This window comes from Macaca nemestrina, chromosome 15 (genome assembly GCF_043159975.1).
Source record: "Macaca nemestrina isolate mMacNem1 chromosome 15, mMacNem.hap1, whole genome shotgun sequence".
Taxonomy (NCBI): Eukaryota; Metazoa; Chordata; class Mammalia; order Primates; family Cercopithecidae; genus Macaca; species Macaca nemestrina.
Window position 1 is genome coordinate 938,067 of NC_092139.1, and position 24,723 is coordinate 962,789.

Genomic DNA, 24,723 nt, shown 5'->3' on the forward strand with positions numbered 1-24,723 from the left:
TTGTTGCCCAGGCTGGAGTGCAATGGTAAGATCTGGGCTCACTGCAACCTCCACCTCTGAGTAGCTGGGATTACAGGCGCCTGCCACCATGTCCTGCTAAGTTTGTATTTTAGTAGAGATGGGATTTCACCATGTTGGCCAGGCTGGTCTCAAACTCCTGACCTCAGGTGATCCGCCCGCCTCGGCCTCCCAAAGTGCCAGGATGGCAGGTGTGAGCCACCACACTGGGCCTTAAGCAAAATTTTAAATTAAAGATTTAAATGGAGCCTAATGGAAATGCAGGTTTCAAGTCAGAGGCAAAACAGAGAGATCAAGGGTGAATGTGGTAAAACAGTGTGAGTTGATGTTTGAGAGGGTCCTTCATGCCGGCTGAGTTGTTTGGAATTTGACCCAGGGACGGGGGGCCCTGGGGGAGGAGCCAGAGGCCTGGGATGCCGCGTGCCAGGCGCTGCCAGCAGGGGGCACCCAAAGCGTCCCGCCCTCCCCGTCTCATGTCTCATGCCACCGCCTGAATCACACCTGCTGTTTTACATTTTTATTAGAACAAACAGCCTTCCCAGCAAAGCTCCTTAGGGACGCAGGGAAAAATAACCCCACTCTGTGCCCTAAATTAATACTTTGAACACACAGTGCAGCAAATGGAGCGTGTTCATCGCGGTCTTCAGATTTCCTGGCTCTGCGTCCTGCGAAACGGGATCTATCCAGGCTGTGACCAGGGCACATTCGTCCTCACATGAGAGGCTGGAGTGAGTGGGAAGTGTGTGTCCTCAACAGCAGTGCACCTGTTCAGTCCTCAGAGGCGCTCATGACGGACACTCGTCACCTTCTGGAGTCTGTTGGAGAGAGGATTTGGGATGGGCACCGCCACTTCCAAGATGGCCCTGGTGGCTGGGAAGGTCCCTCTTCCTCCGCTCCAGCTGACCCAGGGAGGAGGAGGCTGGAAGCCACGTTTGGCGGAGCCTGTTTGCCGGTGGTCGTTCTGCTGGAGACAGGCGCATGACCTTGTTCCCCGGACCCCAGGGAGGGTTGGCAGACCTCGTGCCAGCACAGGATGGCACGATGGGTGGGAGCACCCAGGCTTTGGAGCTGGAAGCACAGGTTTGCTGTTGAATCCCTCCTGGCTGTGCTGGTTTTGAGGCCCTCAGTTCCTTAGCGTGCACTGTGGAGAACACCTCCCCTCTCCTGGTGGCTGTTGGGGTTTGAAATGGCCCCCAAAAGCACAGCATGCTGGCGCATTGCCTGCCTGGCAGGACAGGCCCCATGCAGCCCCCCTCACTGCCTGCACAATGTAACTGTGGGCAGCGGCCTGTGCACCTGGGGCAGAGCCTGCGCAATGTAACTGTGGGCAGCGGCCTGTGCACCTGGGGCAGAGCCTGCGCAATGTAACTGTGGGCAGCGGCCTGTGCACCTGGGGCAGAGCCTGCACAGTGTAACTGCCCAGCGGCCTGTGTACCTGGTTATCCGTGGTTGGGGTGGAGCCATGCGTGGCTTTGTGCCCCTAGCACCTGCACGGTGACGCGGCTTGTGAGTCCGGAGCTTCAGGTTGTTGTGGTCACCAGAGTGGTTATACTGATGCCCGTTTCATAAGCGATTCTCTTTGAAGGGAAGGATCTTGAGATTCGTGACGTATAAGTAAAGCACATACCAAAAAGCCTCAGAAAAAACTGAGGTGGCCTTTGTAGGAGACAGCAGAGGCGGCGTCCCTCTGAGGGTCTAGGGTAGCTGTTGGGCAGCCTGACATCAGTGCAGCTGCAGACGCCCCTTGGACCCTGCAGCCCACAGCACCCACTCTTTGGAGACTTGACACCTGTGCCCCAGTGTGGATCGGGAGCTCCTCTCTGAAGGGGCACCTCACACATGGGGGTTGCCACACGGGGACCTGAGATGTACCAAATGCCTGTGAGCCTGTGCAGCAGCCACAGGTGTGCCCAGCAAACAGGTGTGTGTTCTGTGGAAGCAGCTGTCTGCCTACAGGTGTGTCCTGTGAACAGGGGTGTGTCCCGTGAGTGCGCCTGTCTGCCCACAGCTGTGCCCTGTGAACAGGGGTGTGTCTTGTGGCCAGGTGTGTCCATTAGATGGTAGACTCCTCCAGGCCGGGGCAGATGCATCCCACACAGAATACAGGTTGCGAGCTCGAGGCCCTGAGTGGCCCCAGGTGCTTCTGTTTTGGGGTTTGCAGCTGCTCTTCTACTACAGTGGGGTTGATGTGGCCCCACGAGCAGATTTCTGATGCTGAGGGATTATCAAATTTGAAATGTAAATTCAAGTATTCTCCCAGAACTTCCCTGTTCTGGACTTAGAGAGATTATGTGTATTCTTAATACTTCCGCAGCCGACTCATCTCTTTTGAAGATGATTGATTTTGTCAGGGTGTGGTGGTTCACGCCTGTAATTCCAGTGCTTTGGGAAGCGGAGGGGGGAAGATCGCTTGAGCCCAAGAGTTTGAGACCAGCCTGGGCAACACAGCAAGACTCCTGTCACTACAAGAAATGAAAAAGTTGGCTGGGCGAGGTGGCTCAAGCCTGTAATCCCAGCACTTTGGGAGGCCGAGACGGGTGGATCACGAGGTCAGGAGATCGAGACCATCCTGGCTAACACGGTGAAACCCCGTCTCTACTAAAAATATACAAAAAACTAGCCGGGCGAGGTGGCGCCTGTAGTCCCAGCTACTCTGGAGGCTGAGGCGGGAGAATGGCGTAAACCTGGGAGGCGGAGCTTGCAGTGAGCTGAGATCCAGCCACAGCACTCGAGCCTGGGCGACAGAGCGAGACTCCGTCTCAAAAAAAAAAAAAAAAAGAAATGAAAAAGTTAGCCAGGCATCGGGGTGTGTGCCTGTGGTCCCAGCTCCTCGGGTGGCTGAGGCAAGAGGATTGCTGGAGCCCAGGAGTTGGAGGCTGCCGTGAGCCGAGATCGTGCCACTGCAAAAGATTGTTACTTTTTTCCTTTTAGTGAACAGATAACTTTTTTCCCAAATGAAAATTTTATTGTTTTTTTAACTATAAAATCTCTGAGTATATAACTGATTTTAAGCTGCTCTGATTGAATAATAATGCATTTCAGAACTTTTGATTTAAGTTGAACTTATGTAGAAGTGTGAATGTTGTACAGCAGCCGCTGCTTCTATTAAATCTCTGGCATTTTTTTTTCTTTTCATTGTTCTCCTTAATTCTTACAGGCTCTGTTTTCCTGATGAATGAAGAGACATTTTATTCATGTAGGAAATTAAATATGATCGTTCAGCTTCCTAGCCTGAATACAGGGTGCCTGGAGCTTTTGATGGTTCCCATCACGTGGCCCAGAGCCAGGTGTCACTTGTGGACCCCCCAGCTTCGGGACTGAATGGTTGTTTTCCTGGGTTTGAAGTGTGTTTTGGTCACTTGCCCGATGCCTAGTTAATCCGGGTGAAGCTGCGCCTGGTGGGGCACCTGCTGCCCTGCTCTCCCCAAACCCCTGGGCCTGCCCCGCCCTCCTGGGGCTCCGACATGCCCTCCGGTCGAGAACCACCGGGCGGCCTCAGCACATGACCCCCTCCCCACAGCCTTCTCCGAACGTTTTGTCTGCCCCTTGTTCTGCTGCTCGCACCCACACGCGTTTGCCTCCGGCCCTCAAGCCCGGGGCCAGTGTGGGGCAGGATGGGCCCTTTGTTCTCTGCCGGCGTTGAGGCAGCTGGAGTCAGGCGGGGGCCTGGTCTTGGTGTCACGGGGGCCGGAGACCCTGCCTGGAATGGTCAGCGGTCACTGCCGCCACAGCCCTCGTGCCCAGTGGGGAGGACGCGAAGGGGAGGCTGGGCCTGGTCTTCTGCAGCCCGTCTCCCAGCAGGCAACACCGGCTGCGGGGGCCTGGGGACCCTGCACCATCCAAGGAGGGGATGGCCCAGGACCCTGAAGGCAGAGCTTTCTACTTCATCTTCCCAGCCTGTGAAATGGGAGAATAATTACTTTCCTCAGGACATTTTAGGCTGGGCACAGTGGCTCACGCCTGTAATCCCAGCACTGTGAGAGGCTGAGGCGGGTGGATCATCTGAGGTCAGGAGTTTGAGACCAGCCTGGCCAAAATGGTGAAACCCCCTCTCTCCTAAAATTACAAAAAAATCAGCCAGGCGTGGTGGCAGGTGCCTGTAATCCCAGCTATTCGGGAGACTGAGGGAGGAGAACCGCTTGAGTCTGGGAGGCGGAGGTTGCTGTGAGCCGAGATCAAACCACTGTACTCCAGCCTGGGTGACAGAGCGAGACTCTGTCTCAAAACAAAACAAAAAAGGTATTTTAAGGATTATTTCTGATGATGTTTGAAAATACTCTGTTGGCCAGGCGCAGTGGCTCAAGCCTGTAATCTCAGCACTTTGGGGGGCCAAGGTGGGTGGATCATGAGGTCAGGAGATCGAGACCATCCTGGCTAACAGGGTGAAACCCCGCCTCTACTAAGAAATACAAAAAATTAGTCGGGCATGGTGGCGGCGCCTGTAGTCCCAGCTACTTGGGAGGCTGAGGTGGGAGAATCACGTGAACCTGGGAGGCTGAGGTTGCAGTGAGCCAAGATCGTGCCACTGCACTCCAGCCTGGGCAACAGAGTGAGACTCCGTCTCAAAATAAATAATAATAATAAAAAGAAAATGAAAAGATTCTGTCATGACTAAGGGAAGGTCGTAACAAGTCGGAGCATAGGAGCGCGTGACACAAAACTGCCGATCCTCCGGCTCCGGCCCGGTCCCCCATGAGGGCTGCGTGTGGGGGCTCCTTGCAGAAAGGACATGGAATATTCCAGCGTTTGCTTAGTTTTCTCCTATTAAACACATTTAGCGTTTCAGGTGAGTCCTGCTTGACTCATCAGCTGGAAAATGGAGTTTGTAACAGGGGAGACCCAACCACTGTTTCCTTCCCAGGCAGGGCTGTGGGGTGAGCGTGTCTCCTTATGATTCGTCTGTAAGTTCTAGCCCCCTAGGACCTCATAACGTGACCTTATTGTAAACAGGGTCACTGTGGATGTGATTAATTAAGACGAGGCCATGGGGCTGGACCCTACTCCCGGACAACCAGCGTCCTTGTGAAAGGGCGACATTTGGACACAGACGTGCACCCCAGGAGAAGCCGTGTTGAGATGGAGGCAGAGCTTGTGCGACGCGTCCTCATAATGCCGGCTCGGGGAGGGGCTGGAACAGGCACCCCCAGCTCGGCTGACATCCTGATTCTGGACCTGAGAATAAGTTTCTGTTGTTTAAACCTCCTAGGCGAGGGCCCCTTGTTAGAGTGGCCCCAGCAGACGAGAACAGGCTGAGGACTCACATCCTTGAGTCTAAGGAGAGACAGGAGAGACTCTGGGGCAGGGTGCACCTGATTCAGAAACGATTCCGCGTCTCCCGTAACTCTGTGGGGCAGGGCTGTCTTCTGATGAGGGGTACCCAGAGACCGTAGTCATGTCTCAGACGTCCGGGGTGCTGGCATCCTCAAGGCCTGAGCTCCCTCTGGCCCTGTCCCGGTGCTGGGCAGCGACCCAGCCCTAAGCCAGGAAGCCTCCCTCTTCCGGAATATGTGAGCTGGTTTGAGCTCAGAGTTTTGGAAACTTTCAGGACTAAGGCTATGAATGCTTTAAATCCTTACTCTGTGGGGTTTTTGTGTAGGAAGTTTTATTCTTTTTTCTTAAGAATGTTTCTTCAAGCGTGAGGGATGGCCACAGTGTGGGCCATTTAACCGACTTAGTTGGGGTAAGAGTTGCTTCAGCCATGGCTGGGTGTTTTCATCATTTCTGGGATATGTGAGTTGCTGTGTGTGGGATTCTGTTCAGAATCCCATTAGCCTCCAGCACGGAAACGCATGGCAGACGTCGCACCCTGGACGCACTGGTGCCCTCCGGCGTTTGCTGCCCTGTTTCAGGCAGACACAGGCCCCGTGCTGCACACCTGTGGGTGGGCTCTCCGGTGGGTCCTTCTCCCACTGGCCATGCTCTGTGCCGCAGGGCCCTCCTCCTGCCCCCCGCCCGGCGTCTCCCGGGCTGCCTCTCATGGCCTCTGCCTGTGCTGAGCTTGGGTAACTCTTGTTCTTACCTCCACAGAGTCTGTAAAAGAGGCGACACCAGGGCTTCCAAATGAACAACCGAAAGGAAGATATGGAAATCGCGTCCCACTACCGGCACCTGCTGCGGGAGCTCAACGAGCAGAGGCAGCACGGTGTCCTGTGCGACGTCTGTGTGGTCGTGGAGGGCAAGGTCTTCAAGGCACACAAGAACGTCCTGCTGGGCAGCAGCCGTTACTTCAAGACACTCTACTGCCAGGTGCAGAAGACGTCGGAGCAGGCCACGGTCACGCACCTGGACATCGTCACGGCCCAGGGCTTCAAGGCCATCATCGACTTCATGTACTCCGCACACCTGGCGCTCACCAGCAGGAACGTCATCGAGGTGATGTCAGCCGCCAGCTTCCTGCAGATGACGGACATCGTGCAAGCGTGCCACGACTTCATCAAGGCTGCACTGGACATCAGCATCAAGTCGGACGCCTCAGACGAGCTTGCGGAGTTTGAGATCGGTGCCTCGTCCAGCAGCAGCACGGAAGCTCTCATCTCGGCCGTGATGGCCGGGAGGAGCATCTCCCCATGGCTGGCACGGCGAACGAGTCCTGCCAATTCTTCCGGAGACTCGGCCATCGCCAGCTGTCACGACGGAGGGAGCAGCTACGGCAAAGAGGATCAGGAGCCCAAGGCCGACGGCCCCGATGACGTTTCTTCGCAGTCTCTGTGGCCCGGAGACGTGGGCTACGGGCCTCTGCGCATCAAGGAAGAACAGGTTTCACCGTCTCAGTACGGAGGGAGTGAGCTGCCTTCTGCCAAGGATGGGGCAGTGCAGAACTTCTCGGAGCAGAGTGCTGGCGATGCCTGGCAGCCCACGGGCCGAAGGAAGAATCGGAAAAACAAAGAGACCGTCCGGCACATCACACAGCAGGTGGAAGATGACAGCCGGGCCGGCTCCCCGGTGCCGTCCTTCCTGCCGACGTCGGGGTGGCCGTTCAGCAGCCGAGACTCAAGTAAGCCTTTCGCTTGTTACAGGGGCTCAGCTGCCCCCGTGTGTCCAGGCCTCACGGCTGTGCGCTGTGGCGATGCAGTGACACATGTCCAGGCTCACATTGGTGGCTTCCTAGGGTCACTTCCTTTTACAGGAAATTGTTGTGACCACAGGGAATGCAGCCAATGCATCTCAAAGGCCAGGACATCGCCAGGGTCCTCGGAGACCCAGTGTATCTGTCCTCATCAGCACGGCCTGGTGTCACCCACACATAGGGGCTGCCTGGGCTGGGCTCCTCCGAAGCCAAAGGGACGTGAGCCGGGGGGTGGGTGATACCAGGAGGGGACCCCTCAGCCCTGGTGAGGGTGTGGCCTGCAGGGTCTGCTTCCCCTGGCCTGTGGGACCCTCCCATGAGCCCTAACTGGGGTAGTTCAACTGGCCGCTTGCCAGGGGTGGCCTTCAGCTCTAGGCTTTTCATCCCGAGACTTCTGCCTTGGTCACTGTTGGTGTAGTGAATGTTGAATGGAAACACTATATGAATGTACTTTGTCCTTCGTGCCTTAGCTTTGTCCTTGACCTGGGGACCTGAGATGTTACAGCCACGAAACAGCCTTTCCCGGCAAGTGGATTTTGTATTTGCTAACACTTGTGGGTTCTGCCTGTTTAAGCCAACAGACTGGGTTTATTTCCTTGGTTTTCTTTTCTTTTCTCTTTTCTTTTCTTTTTTTTTTGGAGACAGTCTCACCCTGTTGCCCAGGCTGGAGTGCAGTGGTGTGATCTCGGCTCCCTGCAACCTCTGTCTCCTGGATTCAGGTGATTCTCCTGCCACAGCCTCTGAGTAGGTGGGATTACAGGCATGTGCCATCACGCCTGGCTAGGCTAATTTTTGTATTTTCAGTAGAGACGGGTTTTCACCATGTTGGTCAGGCTGATCTCGAACTCCTGACCTCAGGTGATCCGCCCCCTCCATGGCCTCCCAAAGTGCTGGGATTACAGGCGTGAGCCACCGTGCCTGACTGATGTTTTTTTCTTTTTTTTTTTTTTTTTGAGACAGAGTCTTGCTCTGTCGCCCAGGCTGGGGTGCAGTGGCCGGATCTCAGCTCACTGCAAGCTCCGCCTCCCGGGTTTAGACCATTCTCCTGCCTCAGCCTCCCGAGTAGCTGGGACTACAGGCGCCCGCCACCTCGCCCGGCTAGTTTTTTGTATTTTTTAGTAGAGACGGGGTTTCACCGTGTTAGCCAGGATGGTCTCAATCTCCTGACCTCGTGATCCGCCTGTCTCGGCCTCCCAAAGTGCTGGGATTACAGGCTTGAGCCACCGCGCCCAGCCTGATGTTTTTTTCTTTTTTTTTTTTTTTTTTTTTTGAGACAGAGTCTCGCTCTGCTGCCCAGGCTGGAGTGCAGTGGCCAGATCTCGGCTCACTGCAAGCTCCACATCCCGGGTTCACGCCATTCTCCTGCCTCAGCCTCCCGAGTAGCTGGGACTACAGGCGACCGCCACCTCGCCCGGCTAGTTTTTTGTATTTTTTAGTAGAGACGGGGTTTCACCGTGTCAGCCAGGATGGTCTCGATCTCCTGACCTCATGATCCGCCCGTCTCGGCCTCCCAAAGTGCTGGGATTACAGGCTTGAGCCACCGCGCCCGGCCCTGATGTTTTTTTCTTACACTGCATGATACAGGGTCTCCCCTTGGGTCCTGCCTATTACCTACTGCAAAGGGGCTCTGAGCTTAGCTTTGTTGGAGCTGGATGTCACCACCTGAATGGCTGTCCCTTATGTGTCTTCCAGATTTGTAAATAATATATTAAATGTTTGCTGAATACTGGCCACTATTCCTGGTGCTGGGCATGTAATATTAATAATAATTGTGGGGATTTAGCCTCTGCTCTTTTCCCCAGGCTGTGGCCCAAGTCAAGGAAAGGTGTTTGGAGTTGGGTGTGGTGTTACCTGTGCCTATAGTTCGGCTACTCCGAAGGCTGGGGCAGGAGGATGGCTTGAGCCCAGGAGATCCAGGCTGCAGTGAGCCGTGATCATGCCGCTACCCTCCAGCCTGGGCGACAGAGCCAGACCTTGTCTCTTTTTTTTTTTTTTTTGAGATGGGGTCTTGCTCATCGCCCAGGCTGGAGTGCAGTGGCGCGATCTCGGCTCACTGCAAGCTCTGCCTCCCGGGTTCACGCCATTCTCCTGTCTCACCCTCCTGAGTAGCTGGGACTACAGGCGCCCGCCACCACTCCCGGCTAATTTTTTGTATTTTTAGCAGAGATTGGGTTTCACTGTGTTAGCTAGGATGTTCTCGATCTCCTGACCTCGTGATCTGCCCGCCTTGGCCTCCCAAAGTGCTGGGATTACAGGTGTGAGCCACCGCGCCCGGCCCAGACCGTGTCTCTTAATTTAAAAACAGGAGGAATGGAGGCATCCTAGCAGGTGCTGCCTGTGGAGAGGCTCCTCCAGGATGAAGCCGGGAAATGAACGTGGGAGGGCGTGAGTGGACAAAGGACGAAAGACAGCAAGCCGCAGGGTGGGAGGCCCTGAAAAATGTCTCAGATGCCGAGCGTGTGGGTGGCGCGGTGGGAGACGCTGCCTGCTCCCCTGGCTGGAGGGCTTCCTGGGCAGGGTGAATGTGGCCCCTTCTCCTGACCCTGGTTCCTCTCTGTCACTGAGAGATCTCCAAGAGCTGGTAGTGAAGGCAGCTCGACATACGTTAACTTTTATCATTGTGGTAGAATATACACAGTGTAAACCTTACCATTTTAACCATTTTCAAATGTACATTTCACCGGCATTAAGTGAAGTCATGCGTTGCTTGATGACAGGGATAGGTTCCAAGAAATGCATCGTTAGGCGATTCTGTTGCTCTGGGAGCGCCATGGGGCGCCCGTCACAGAACTAGAAAGTGCAGCCAGTTACAGACCCAGCACCAACCTGCCAGAGTGTTAGTTACCGTGCTGAGCACTGCAGGCAGTTGTGACACCATGGGAAGTGTTTGTGTGTCTAAACATAGAAAGGGTGCTGTAAAAATAGGGTATAAAAGATAACGGCGTGCCTGGGTAGGGCACCGGCCATGCACGGAGCTTGCTGGACTGCACGTTGCCCTGGGTGAGCGAGTGGTGAGTGAACACGAAGGCTGAGAACAGGACCGTGCAGTGCTGCAGACTTTATAAACACCTGGCGTGTCATACCCTAAACTGAGTTTTCTAAGTTGCGCTAGGACATTGCGACAGCTATGACGTCACCAGGTGACAGGAATTTCCTGGCTGCGTTCTAATCTACGGGACCATGGTGGTTATCTGTGGTCTGTCCCTGACCGAAATGCCCTTCTGTGGCGCATGAAATTGTGCATCATGACTTTTCCATCATCCCAGAGGGAAACTGTATCCGTCATAGCGTACCTTTCTCTTGCCTCTATGCCTCTACCCCACCTGCGAGTAAATGCTGTTCTGCTCTGACCCAATGTAGCTTTTATTCATTCTCATCTCAGTTGTTGCTGTGTGTCCTGCGCTGAGCTATGAGAACCCAGGATGTTCAGTGAAAGTTGGTGGCCACGTGCAGTAGCTCAGGCCCGAAATCGCTTTTGGAGGCACTTTGGGAGGCCGAGGCAGGCGGATCCCTTGAGGCTGGGAGTTTGGGACTATCCTGGGCAGAGTGGTGAAATCCCATCTCTAATACAAAAGTTATCTGAGGCCAGGCGCGGTGGCTCAAGCCTGTAATCCCAGCACTTTGGGAGGCCGAGGTGGTGGATCACAAGGTCAGGAGATCGAGACCATCCTGGTTAACATGGTGAAAGCTCATCTCTACTAAATATACAAAAATTAGCTGGGCGTGGTGGCGGATGCCTGTAGTCCCTACTGCTCAGGAAGCTGAGGCAGGAGAATCGCCTGAACCAGGGAGTCAGAGATTGCAGTGAGTCGAGATCGTACCACTGCATTCCAGCCTAGGTAACAGAGTGAGACCCTGTCTCAAAAAAAAAAGAAAAAAAAAAAAACCCAAACAAACAAAAAACACAGCAGTTGGTTTAACTCAGCCCGAGGCTGAGTTGTGCTCCATCGTGAGGCTGTCCTGGGTACTGCAGGATGTTAGCAGCAGCCCTGGCCTCCACCCACAGATGCCAGGAGCACCTGCCTTTGGGTTCCCCGTTGGTACAACCGAAAATGTCTCCAGACATTACGAGTTGGGAAAGTCATTTCTCTCTGTGCTGCGTACATGTGGAGCGTGTACAGGCAGCAGGCCAGGGCCAGTGGCCTTTCCATCTGCTCGTGACTGTTTATAATCTTCCACTAACTCCAACTAAAACCGGGGAGGCAGTGGTCCCTGGCAAGAGACCCGGCTTTGGGGGGCGTATTCTGATGTTTACAGATGCGCTGCAGGGTCCGTCGTCAGCACAGTGAGGCCCCTCCCACTGGTCCCAGGCCACCTCGCTGTGCGTGTGCTTAAGTCGCTGGCAGGTGCCCGTGCTGGAGGCCTTTATATTATAAGAGTCGATCCAGGCGCTGAGAAATAGTGCACTCCTTAAGCCTGTGGGCTGAATGCTTTAAATGCAGTTGTCGAGCAGAAGGTGTTTTTAGAATCCAACAAGTGATTTTGGCTGTGTACTTTTGTTAGAGTCTTAAATCCCTTGGGTTTCCAAGGCAACTGTGAAACTCTTCCATTCGATTATTCCGAGTTGCTAAGATGAGGACACAAGGCTGTGAGCTGTGCGAGGATGGAGGATGTTTCTGCCCACGCCGTGGCGGCCAGTGACTCCCTGAGCTGCGTCCTCCGTCCGAGTCCTCAGGCTGGGATTTGGAAGCTTGGGGTTTGGAGGTAGATCATGATCCCGTGGAGGTCAGTTGGTTTCCATTAAAGATTTATTCTATCTTAGAGAAGAGGATGTTTAATTCTCATCCCATTTATAGAAGCAAATGCCCTTTTTTAAAAAATTTTTTATTTTTGAGACACAGCTTCACTGTCACCCAGGCTGGAGTGTGGTGGTGCAATCTCGACTCACTGCAGCCTCCGCCTCCCGGGTTCAAGCGATTCTCCTGCCTCAGCCTCCAAGTAGCTGGGATTACAGGCTCCCACGACCACGCCCAGCTAATTTTTGTATTTTTAGTAGAGACGGGGTTTCACCATGTTGGCCAGACTTGTCTTGAACTCCTGACCTCAGGCGCTCCGCCTGCCTCAGCCTCCCAAAGTGTTGGGATTACAGGCGTGAGCCACCGTGCCCGGCCACAAAGTCCCTTTTCTTTCTTTCTTTCTTTTTTTTTTGAGTCTCGCTCTGTTACCAGGCTGGAGTGCAGTGGTGCAATCTCAGCTCACTGCAACCTCCGCCTCCCGGGTTCACACCATTCTCCTGCCTGTCTCCTGAGTAGCTGGGACTACAGGCTTTCGCCACCATGCCCAGCTACTTTTTGTATTTTTAGTAGAGATGGGGTTTTACCATGTTGGCCAGGATGGTCTCGATCTCTTGACCCTCGTGATCCACCTGCCTCAGCCTCGCAAAGTGCTGGGATTACAGGCGTGAGTCACTGCGCCCGGCCACAAAGTCCCTTTTCTAAGAACATACGTCAAGTGGTCACCATGGATCATTCGATATCGATGCCCCAACCCCTCTGTGCATCATCCTGGCTCCTGGTGACCCTGGGGCCTGTTTGTTTTTAAGAGTGATTTTCTAGGCAGGGAGGACAAATGCATTCTAACTTAACAGCTTCCAAGAAACAGTATGCCTTGAAATTTATTTCCCAGTTACAGCAGTTCACTTCTATGAGAGCTTGTGGGAAATAGCATTAAAATGTGCAGATTCATGTGTGCAGGCAGGCCCATGCCTCCCCAGGCCCTGGCGTCTCCTTCTCATCTGCGGAGGGAGCGCAGTAAGGACCTGAGAGGTGACTGGTGAGGCCTTGACGAAGTGGATGTGTAGCTACTGCATGAGAAGATGGTAAAGGAACAGCCCAGGTGCCCCAACTAAATGGCCCCACACATGCCTAATCTGTGTGTTTTGTAAAGTAAGCGTGAACTTGAACCCTGGTGAGGCGGGAGCTTGACATGTTGGGATTTTTAAGCGTACATTAGAACTGCAGGAGCTCCAGATGGGGGACGATGGCCTCCTGGGTAGGCAGTGCTGCCTGCAAGCCTCCTGTCTGCTCCGGGAGGGGAGTGAGGGTCCTAGCTCTCAGGGTAGGGGATCTTCGAGCTGTGTCTTGGACCAGGCCGGCCTGCCTCCGGTGAGGCAGAGCTTCCTTGTGCTGACAGCAGCTCGTCGCAGCCCCCAGAGCTCCTTGCTGGGGAAAAAGCAAGAACTGCTGAGCGGAGGGGGCCACGGCTCTGTTCCCTTCTGTGTTCCCCCCTTCTGTCCACGAAGGTTGGGGAGGAGGACCCCCCACGGTCTCAGCCGTCCTGATCACAGGAGGGCAGGGAGTTACCTCTGAGGTTACATCCATGCGGGGACTCCCGTCCTGAGTGTATGTGGCATCTCGGCCCTCCTGGCGCCCGGCAGAACGTGCGGTGCCCCCACCCGGCCTCCGGAACACCTTTCACAGTCCGTTTAGTAGCACGGCAGATCCGATGGTTCTGTTGAAGCAAATTTCCTGCACTTGAGATGGTCTTTTTATTTTTTGGATGGAAGGGTTTCAACCAAAAGATGGCGTCATGTGCTTTGGTCAGTAGTGGGGTGGGAAGGACCCCGATCCTACAGATCCCACGGCCGTTCGGGTGGGGTGGGAAGGGTGTCCATGTCCACACCCCGATCCCACAGATCCCACAGCAGCTTGGGAGGTGCTGGGCTTGATCTGGCTCCACGCTGCGATCCCACAGATCCCACAGCCGCTCGCTCGGGAGATGCTGGGCTTGGTCCTGCTCCACACCCCGATCCCACAGCCGCTCGGGAGATGCTGGGCTTGGCTTGTTTTCATCCACTCCCCTGTTCAGTCCTGTCCTGGGAAGCTTGAGAACTCAGCTGCACCTTCTCTAGATGTTTTTGCTTTCAGGTATGAGCAGAATTACCTGCAATCAGCTCTGACCACATTACAGTCTGTTAGGGGAGCAGCTGGTGACTAGGACAGAGACAATAACACCCTTCACAGCACCATGGCTGTTTTTTGTTTTCGTTTTATTTTTTAAAAATTTCTGCTCTCGGCACTGGACAGAGTATTTTTTGTTTTTGTTTTGAGACGGAGTCTCACTCTGTTGCCAGGCTCAAGGGCAGTGGGGCCATCTTGGCTCACTGCAACCTCTGCCTCCCAGATTCAAGCGATTCTCCCACCTCAGCCTCCCGAGTAGCTGGGATTACAGGCACTCACCACCATGCCCGGCTGATATTTTGTATTTTTAGTAGAGACAAGGTTTCGCCACGTTGGCCAGGCTGGTCTCAATCTTGTGAACTTGTGAACCCCAGCTTCCCAAAGTGCTGGGATTACAGGCATGAGCCACTGCACCAGGCCGTGTTTTTTTGGTTTTTTAAAGACAGGGTCTCACTCTCTTGCTCAGGCTGGAGTGCAGTGGTACGATCTCGGCTCACGGCAGCCTTGACCTCCGGGGCTCAGGTGGTCCTCCCACCTCAGCCTCATGAGTAGCTGGGACTGTGGGTGTGCGCCACCATGCCTGGCTGATTTTTAAAAATGTTTTTTGTAGAGATGTAGATCTCACTGTGTTTCCCAGGCCAGTCTCAAACTCCTGGCCTGGGCCTCCCATGGTGCTGGGATCCCAGGTGTGAGCCACTGCCTGGCTCACACTGAACTTTTAACGCAGCCACTCCGGCAGGGTGTCCTTGCGTCTCTGCCTTTGCTCCTTGTCCTGGTGGGGAGGGACTCACAGCTGAGGCCGGCAGCAACGCTGCTCCTCCCCATGGGCGTGGCGCGTGGGGCGTGGGGTGTGGCTGCAGCCTGTCCCGTTATCGTCCAGATGTGGGTGTTTGGGTGTCGGGCTCAGGGCTGAGGCTCTCCTGCAGGTGTCTTTTTAGCTCATGGGTGTGTGTGCTTTTGGCAAGCACCTGGGGGCGTTTTTAGGTTACGAGGTGCGCTGGCTCTAGTAATAAATTACCAGACTTAGTGTCAGAGCAATGCAGGTTTTGTCTCGCGGTTTTCTGAAGTCTAAAGCAGCTGGCAGGGCTGGATCCCCTGGAGCTCAGGGGAGTCTGTAGGCCTCTTCCAGCTTCTGGAAGCCACAGCATCCTTGGCTCATGGCCCCACATCATTCCTGCCCCTTCCCATCCTCACTTCTGTCACCCCCCTGCCTCCTTCTCTTCTGACAGGGACCTGGCGGGTCTGTTGAGGGCCCACATGGCTCATCCAGGACTCATCGTCGTGAGATCCTGAACTGAATCAGGTCTGCAGAGTCCCTTCTGCCACAAGGTGGTAAAGCCACAGCTCAGGGGTTGCAGCCTGGGCGTCTCTGCCGGGGCCTCATGGGCTCACCACTGGGGGTTTGCATACGGTAGCTGGGGATTTTGATGAAAATCGCCTCTTTTCTGTTTTTTTTTTTTTTTTTTTTTTTTTTTTTGAGGCGGAGTCTTCACTCTGTCGCCCAGGCTGGAGTGCAGTGGCACCATCTCGGCTCACTGCAAGCTCCGCCTCCCGGGTTCGCGCCATTCTCCTGCCTCAGCCTCCCGAGTAGCTGGGACTACAGGCGCCCGCCACCGCGCCCGGCTAATTTTTTGTATTTTAGTAGAGCCGGGGTTTCACCGTGTTAGCCAGGATGGTCTCGATCTCCTGACCTCGTGATCCGCCCGCCTCGGCCTCCCAAAGTGCAGGGATTACAGGCGTGAGCCACCGCGCCCGGCCTTGTTTTTTTTTTTTTTTGTTTTTTTTTGAGTGTCTCGCTCTGTCGCCCAGGCTGGAGTGCAGTGGCGTGATCTCAGCTCACTGCAACCTCCGCCTCCCAGGTTCACGCCATTCTCCTGCCTCAGCCTCCCAAGTAGCTGGGACTACAGGCGCCTGCTACCACACCTGGCTAATTTTTCATACTTTTAGTAGAGACAGGGTTTCACCATGTTATTCAGACTGGTTTCTAACTCCTGACCTCAGGTGGTCCACCTGCCTCGGCCTCCCAAAGTGCTGGGATTACAGGCGTGAACCACCAGGCCGGGCCCTTTTTTCTATTTTTTTGAGGTGTGATATATTACATACACTAAACTACACAGATTTCAGGTGTACAGTTTGGATAGTTTCTTGTTTTTACTCGTAACACTGTATTGGGAAAATATTCATGCTCAGAGAAAAGTTGAAAAAATGAAATGGTGAAGATGCCTGCTGCCTAGATCCCCCAGTTAACATTTCGCTGTGTTTGCTTTGTTATATATTTGTCCATCTAATCACTAAAAACTCTTCTTATTTTTCAGTGCATTTCATTGCAGGCCGAGGCGTCAGGATACTTCATCCCAAAACACGTCAGCGCTCCACACCTTTCCATTTCTCAGTTAAATTCTCTTCACTCTGACGGGTGCCAATCGCAAGTGCATCTTTTCGTTTTCTTTTTTTTTTTTTAGAGACAGGGACTCGCATTCCTGGGCTGTGATGATCCTCCCGCCTCAGTTTCCCGAGCAGCTGGGAGTGTAGTTCGGTACCACAGAGCCTAACTTCAAATGTACTTTTTGAGAAGTTGTGGTTTTTAAATTTGAGACAGGGTGATGCCCAGGCTGGAGTGCATTGGTGCGATCTCAGCTCACAGCAGCCTCAACCTCCTTGGCTCAAGTGATCCTTCTACCTCAGCCTCCTGAGTAGCTGTGACTACAGGTGCACAGCACCACGCCTGGCTAATTTTTGTATTTTTTGTAGACATGGGGTTTCACTGTGTTGCCCAGGTTGGTCTTGAACTCCTGGACTCAAGTGACCCACCCGCCTTGGCCTCCCACAGTGCTGGGGATTACAGGCGTGAACCACCGTCCCCAGCCCGAGAAGTTTTGATAAATGCATGTACCCAAACCCTCCAAAGTGCAGCACATTCTCCCAGGGCCTCTGTCAGGCCTCCAGCTGGCTTTTGGGTGAGGCTCCTTTCTTGCATCAGTGTATTTGGGCCTACCCATGCTGCTGCATCTGTCTGCACTTCTTACCTTTTTCATTGTGGCAGCTGGATCACCTGAGGTCAGGAGTTCGAGACCAGCCTGACCAACATGGTGAAACCCTGTCTTTACCTTTTTCACTGTGGTGACACTGTCTGTAAAAACAAAAACAAAAACAAACAAAAACAGCGTTAACCATTATGGTTCAATTTGGTTCAATTCTGAGACTCCTCTTCATGGTTTTTTGTTTGTTTGTTTTGAGATGGAGTCTCTCACTCTTGTTGCCCAGGCTGGATTGCAATGGTACGACGACAGCTCACTGCAGCCTCCACCTTCCGGGTTCAAGCGATTCTCCTGCCTCAGCCTCCTGAGTACCTGGGATTACAGTCACCCAGAACCACACCTGGCTGATTTTTTTGTATTTTTAGTAGAGACGGGGTTTTACCATGTTGGCTGGGCTGGTCTCGAACTCCTGATCTCAGGTGATCCGCCCGCCTTGGCCTCCCGAAGTGCTAGGATGACAGACGTGAGCCACCGCGCCCAGCTTCTCTGTGGTCTTTTTTTTTTTTTTGAGACGGAGTCTCGCTCTGTCGCCCAGGCTGGAGTGCAGTGGCCGGATCTCAGCTCACTGCCAGCTCCGCCTCCCGGGTTCACGCCATTCTCCTGCCTCAGCCTCCCGAGTAGCTGGGACTACAGGCGCCTGCCACATCGCCCGGCTAGTTTTTTGTATTTTTAGTAGAGACGTGGTTTCACCGTGTTAGCCAGGATGGTCTCGATCTCCTGACCTCGTGATCCACCCGTCTCGGCCTCCCAAAGTGCTGGGATTACAGGCTTGAGCCACCGCGCCCGGCCTCTCTGTGGTCTTTAATTTGCATTTCTTCGATGGCTGATGATGCCATTCATAGATCTTTTTTGGTAAAGTGTCTGTCCGGGTCTTTCTGCCATGTTTCGATTGGGCTGTCCTCGTGGCGGCCGTGAGGCGCCGGCCGAGTGAGTGTCGTGGCTCAGCTCATGGTCATGAGCATCAGGCGCCTGCTCTGCATCTGGGTCCCTGCTTTGGGGAAGTGTCTGTTCAGATCTTCTGCCCGTCTTTTATTACCCAGCGGTGAGAGTTCCTAGGTGTTCTTGTTCCAAGTCCTTCATCAAGTATGTGCTTTGCAAATATTTTCTCTTGGCCTTTGGCTCCTTTTTTCTTTCTTTCTTTCTTTTTTTTTTTTTTGAGGCAGAGTCTTGCTCTGTCGCCCAGGCTGGAGTGCAGTGGCATGATCTTGGCTCACTGCAAACTCCACCTCCCGGGTTCAAGCAATTCTCCTGCCTCAGCCTCCCGAGTAGCTGGGATTACAGGTGCCCACCACCGCACCCAGCTAATTTTTGTATTTTTTTTTTTTTTAGTAGACATGGAGTTTCACCATGTTGGTCAGGCTGGTCTTGAACTCCTGACCTCATGATCCACCTGCCTCAACCTCCCAAAGTGCTGGGATTACAGGCGTGAGACACCGCACCCAGCCAAAACCCAACTTTTAGCATGGGAGAGTTCTTTCTGCTTATCCTGATTTCTTTTATGTGTTTTTCACCTTAATTTGTTACAATAATTTATATTTAAAATTTGGCTTTAAAATTGGGTGATTTTGGCTGGGCGCGGTGGCTCATGCCTGTAATCCCAGCACTTTGGGAGTCTGAGGTGGGCAGATCACCTGAGGTTGGGAGTTTGAGACCAGCCTGACGAATGTAGTGAAACCCCGTCTCTGCTAAAAATACAAAAAATTAGCCGGGCGTGTTGGCGAGTGCCTGTAATCCCAGCACTTTGGGAGGCCGAGGCGGGCCCATCACAAGGTCAGGAGGTCGAGACCATCCTGGCTGACACGGTGAAACCCCGTCTCTACTAAAAATACAGAAAGAGGCCGGGCGCGGTGGCTCAAGTTTGTAATCCCAGCACTTTGGGAGGCCAAGACAGGCGGATCACGAGGTCAGGAGATCGAGACCATCCTGGGTAACACGGTGAAACCCCATCTCTACTAAAAAATACAAAAAACTAGCCGGGCGAGGTGGCGGGTGCCTGTAGTCCCAGCTACTCAGGAGGCTGAGGCAGGAGAATAGCGTGAACCCGGGAGGCGGAGCTTGCAGTGAGCTGAGATCCGGCCACTGCACTCCAGCCTGGGCGACAGAGCGAGACTCCCTCTCCAAAAAAAAAAAAAAAAAAATACAGAAAGAAATTAGCCCGGTGTAGTGGTGGGCGCCTGTAGTACCAGCTACTCGGGAGGCTGAGGCAGGAGAATGGTGTGAACCTGGGAGGCGGAGGTTGCAGTGAGCCGAGATCGCGCCACTGCACTCCAGCCTGGGCGACGAGCAAAACTCTGTCTCAAAATCAATAAATAAAATAAAATAAAATAAAATTGGGTGATTTTTATTTGAAGCCTCTTATGAGCTGAATGTGCACCCCCCACACTCGTGTGTCGGAGCCCCAGCCCCTGTGTGGCTGCATGTGGGGAGGGCCTTGGAGGAAGTGATAAGGTGGTCATAGCCAGGCCCTGATCCCTGAACACGCTCGTGAGAATATCGCACCCACCACCCACTCTGCTCCCAGACTCCAGGGAGGGGCCCCGAGGGCTCACCTGCCACCGTCTGCAGGTCAGGAGGGGCCTCACCAGACACCAGGTCTGCTGGGACCTTGACCCTCGGACTTCCAGTCTCCAGAGTGTGAGGAAACTAATTTTTGTTGTTGAGCCGCCCTGCCTGTGGTGTTGTGTCATGGCAACCCAAGCTAAGACAAAGCCTTAACGTGAGTTTGGATATAACCTGTACATTTAGTTCTAGAAATGCACAATTCATATGATGTATCATTGAGGGATTTGCAAAAAAATATAAAAAGGAGTCTAGTTTGGAAAAATAGAGTAGAGTCTGGAAAAATATCCTTTAAAGGCCTCCAGAAGAAGTCATAGGTAGCTCGACGGTCCGAATGTCACCATCCCCGGAGACTCCCACCCGCTCCTGCCAGGCTGGACTCACCCCGTGTGCTGCCTGAGTGGGGGCCCTGTGCACCTGCCACGCCCAGCTCTCAGCTGCTGGACCTCACAGCACCACCCTGAGTGGCGTCTGTGAGCGACGTGTACGTGTTTGTTCCAGGGGTGTTTGCAGACGTCACCTCTGCCCCTGCTCCAAGTTCCCCCTGCCTCATGCCCCTGTGTTTCTGTGGTTCTGATCCCGATTCCTGTCAAGGACCATGGTGGAAAATCCATTCTCTTGCTGTGGGAAAATATCTGCAAGTCATCATTGCTCAGCATGTTCTGGGGAGTTTTGAGGCCCTACATACAGCCCCGCAGGAGGGAGGCTCCTCCATGAAGCCCTGGCTGGCCGGAGCTGACGCTCAGAGGAATATGTTGAATCCGTGACTCAAGTCGTCACCTGTTGTTGTTGTTGTGGTTGTTAAGTAGAAGCTTTGTTGAGAGATGATTCATGCACCATTCACCCGTTTAAAGTTTGCAGTTCAGGGGTTTTTGGTATATTCACAGTGTCGTGCAGGGATCAGCACGATCCATTTAGAACATTTTCCTCAGCTCAAAGGGAAACCCTGCCTCACTTAGCCCTCACCTGAGACCCCTCCCCAGCCCCTTTTTGCAGCCATAAATCTACTTTGTGTGTCTCTTGATTTGCCTGTTCTGGATATTTAATGGAAATGAAATGGTGTGTGGCCTTCTGTGTCTGGCTTTGTTCACTCAGCAGTTTTCAAGGCTCCTCTGCGTGGTTCTGTCTGGCTTCGTCCGATGTGCATGTTTTCAAGGCTCCTCTGTGTAGTGGCCTGTGTCTGTTCTTCAAGCCTTTTCATGGCCACATAATATTCCACTGTGGGAATGGACCGTGTTATGTTTATCCATTCATTCATCGATGGACTTGTCAACTGTTCCACCTTTTGCCTGTTATGAATAAAGTGCTAGGTGCGTCCTGTACAAGGTTTTCTGTGGGCTTTTGTGTCTTCATTTCTCGTGGGTATCCGCATGCCTACACGTGGAACTGCTGGGCCACATGGTGATTCCTGTACGTGACGTTGTGAGGACCTGCCGACCTGCTCCCCAGGAAGGGTACTGTGTTGCACTCTTACCAGCAAGGTTCCAGGGTTCTAATTTCTTCCCATCCTTGCCAATATTATCTGACCTTTTTTTTTTGTTTTGTTTTTTTGTTTTTGAGATAGGGTCTTACTCTGTCTCCCAAGCTGGAGCACGGTGGCTAGATCACAGCACACCACAGTCTCAACCTCACAGGCTCAAGTGTTCCTCCCACCTCTCAGCCTCCTGAGTAGCTGGGACCACAGGCACGAGCCACCACACTCAGCCAATTTTGTTTTAATTTAATTTTTTGTCCTGCTGTGTTGCCCGGGCTGGTCTTGAACGCCTGTTCTCAAGAGATCTTCCCATCTTAGCCTCCCAAAATATTGGGACTACAGGCGTGAGCCACAGTGTCTGGCCTGACTTTTTATTTCCAGCCATCCCAGTGGGTGTGTGATGGAATCGTGGCGTGTAGTGGAATCGTGGTGTGTGGTAGACTCGTGTTGTGTTTTGCATTTCCCTAGTGATGAGTGATGTTGAGCATCTCTTCATGTGCATCTTGGCCATTTATACGTTTTCTTTGGACAAATGTCTAGTAAGATTTTTTGTCCATTTTTATATTGAGTAACAGTATTAATCTTTTTATCAGATATATAGGTTGCAAATTTTTTTTTTTTTTTTTTTTTTTTTTTTTTTTTTTGAGACAGAATCTTGTTCTGTTGCTGAGGCTGGAGTGCAGTGGCATGATCTGAGCTCGTTGCAACCTCCGCCTCCTGGGTTCAAGCGATTCTCCTGCTTCAACCTACTGAGTAGCTGGGATTACAGGCATGCACCACCACGCCTGTCTAATTTTTGTATTTTTAGTAGAGGGGTTTCACCAAGTTGGTCTCAAACTCCTGACCTCAGGTGATCTGCCCGCCTCGGCCTCCCACAGTGCTGGGATTACAGGCGTGAGCCGCCGCACTCGGCCTGAAGTGCAGACATTTTAATTTTGATGAGTCCAACTTATTTTGTTGCTTGTGCTTTTGGTTTTGTATTTAAGAACCTATTGCCAAATCTGAGATCATGCAGATTTTCTTCTAAGAATTTTATAGATTTAGTTCTAACGTCATTGATCCATTTTGAGCCTCTCCTTGTCTTTGAGAGATGGAAATACTGCCGCCCCAGAAGCCTCTGATTCTCAGGCCCTCAGCCCTGGAACCGGGCCTGGAAACAGGTCTGCAGCCCCTCATCCAGGGAGGGCAACCCCCGTTGTTCTGAGTTGAGCCATCCTCCACCACCGCCATGGGGCCTGGGTTGGCATGAAAGGCCGGGCTCGGCGGAGGCTGTTGCATTGCTGGGGCAGGTGCCCGGCCCCCAGGGTGGGCTGGGCTCGATGCTGCTCTGTAGCTCAGGCTACATTTACGTCGTAAATTTGTCGCCTGTCCCACTTGGAGAGTCTGGGAACGACCCATGTGTCTTCTGACGTGTGTCCCTCTGTCCCCAGATGCGGACCTGTCCGTCACCGAAGCCAGCAGCTCTGACAGCCGAGGAGAGAGGGCCGAGCTCTATGCACAGGTGGAGGAGGGTCTCCTGGGAGGAGAAGCCAGCTATCTGGGCCCTCCCCTCACCCCGGAGAAGGACGACGCCCTGCACCAGGCCACCGCGGTGGCCAACCTGCGCGCCGCACTCATGAGTAAGAACAGCCTGCTGTCGCTCAAGGCCGACGTGCTGGGGGATGACGGTTCCCTGCTGTTCGAGTACCTGCCCAGAGGGGCCCACTCGCTGTCCCGTAAGTGCAGGCCCTGGGGGCCGCTTGGCTTTGGTGTGGTTTCGAAGGCTGAGAGTTGCAGGTCCTGGGCCAGGATGAGATGAGGCTGAGGGTCTGTCCCTGCGGCTCGGCCGCCTGCCGGCCTCCCTGTTCCGGGAGGTGGTGGGGCGGCGTCGCAGCCAGGACGGGCCTCTCGGGTCCACGGGGAGCTGGCTCTAGACTGAGGAGGGAATGGACGCGGCTGTGAGGGCGGCGCGGCGCGGCGGGCGGGGGAGTAGCCGAGTGCTCGCTGGAATGTGTCTCACCCGAGTCGCTGGGCCGAATGGGGGAGCCCGCCCGGGTTGCGCAGGCTCGCGCGGGGGCCGGGGGTCTTTGTGCTCCAGAGACGGGCTCAGGCGCCCCCTGCCGGCCGCTCTGTGCTGAGGCGCGTTTCACGCACGGGAAATGGGGACGGCGATTGCACTTGGGGGCCTCACCTTGTGTTGCCTTCGCTGGGTAATGCTGGTGGCGTGTGACTTTTCAAGATGCGTCGGGTGTTGTGTTTAAAACGTAAACGTCCCCTGCCGAATCCAACCGACGCCGCCGCTGCTGAGATGTGGCCAGAGGTTCAGTCCCTGCTGCGTGCGGGGCTCGCCCCGGACTGACCGACTTCCTGACAAGACGCGGGCGCTCGGCTTTAAGAGTTTAAAAAAAAAAAAAAAAAAAAGCAAAGGGGCGGGGCGCGGTGGCTCACGCCTGTAATCCCAGCACTTTGGGAGGCCGAGGCGGGCGGATCACGAGGTCAGGAGATCGAGACCATCCTGGCTGACACGGTGAAACCCCGTCTCTACTAAAAATACGAAAAACTAGCCGGGCGAGGTGGCGGCGCCTGTAGTCCCAGCTCCTCGGGAGGCTGAGGCAGGAGAATGGCGGGAACCCGGGAGGCGGAGCTTGCAGTGAGCTGAGATCGCGCCACTCACTCCAGGCTGGGTAACAGAGCCAGACTCCGTCTCAAAAAAAAAAAAAAACAACAAAAAAACACGAGAAACCCACCGCAGCCAGCCCCCAGCCAGCTGCCTTCTGGTCTTGTGCTCACGTGAGGCCCCTGGGCAAGGCCCGGTGCTGGCACCTAGTGCATAGTTGGTGCTCAGCGTGCGACCGAGTGAGTGAGGTGCGTCCCGTTTCTCTCCAGGGGAGGAGGCAGCGAGTTCGGAGTGTGAGAGGCTCCCACCTCCGTGGCTGGCGTCCAGGCGTGATGAGTGGTGTGGACCCATTGTTTCCTAAGTATTGAGTGAAGCGAAGGAAACGTGCCAGCCGTCCTTGATGCTGGGATTTGGGAAGTGTCTGTTTCTTTACGCTGCTCTAAAAAACAGTATTTTTACAACTTTGTTTCCATGAGCACTAAAATATCCTTTCGAATTTTCGCGTTGGTGTGAGCACTGATGCCAACTGTTTGTGGGTAATAAAGACTACATGTGGAAAGTGGTGTTCACCTTCCCTTTATTCTGCGTACTCAGCAAGGAGCTGCCGGCCGAGGGGTCTTGGCCCTGAAAGTGAGGCCCAGGGCTGAGCGCTGCACAGATGGACAAGCTGCGGGCTGGGCTTTCGCAGACGTCCTGAGGCCGCACTTCCCACATCTGAAAAACAGGGCTGGGGGGTGCTACTTACACAGCTGTTGTGAATTCAAACAAAATAGTGTTTCTAAAATATCGAACACAGTGCAGGCAGAGCGTTTGTGATTATGCTCCAAAATGTTGGCCCCGTCCCCTCTCGAATGCAAAAGTGTACTTGTTAGCAGAAATGGTTGGATTTGACCAAACCCTGGGGTACTGGGACCTTTCCAGGAAGCGGTGACAGGGCATGTAGGCATCCTGCAGCCGGCCAGATGGAGTGCTGGACACATTTCGTGGGCATCAGGAGGGACAGGCTGGGTGCGGCCAGCAGCGCGTGCCCGTGGGTGTGGTCGGAGGGGGATCCCGGGCCTCCCTCACCGCCC

General features: G+C 53.9%; 1 protein-coding gene across 9 annotated transcripts in view; it reads left to right on the top strand.

The window, feature by feature from the left end:
* Nucleotides 1–24,723, top strand: part of LOC105470472 (zinc finger and BTB domain containing 46) — a 92,171-nt gene that overhangs the window by 35,527 nt on the left and 31,921 nt on the right. For all 9 annotated transcript variants that reach the window (XM_011722496.3, XM_071079027.1, XM_071079031.1 and 6 more), the window contains exons 2-3: nt 6,046–7,012; nt 22,485–22,769. In XM_011722496.3, coding sequence (XP_011720798.1) covers nt 6,079–7,012; nt 22,485–22,769 — 1,219 coding nt within the window. In that variant the 5' untranslated portion in view covers nt 6,046–6,078. The remainder of the gene's footprint in view (nt 1–6,045; nt 7,013–22,484; nt 22,770–24,723) is intronic.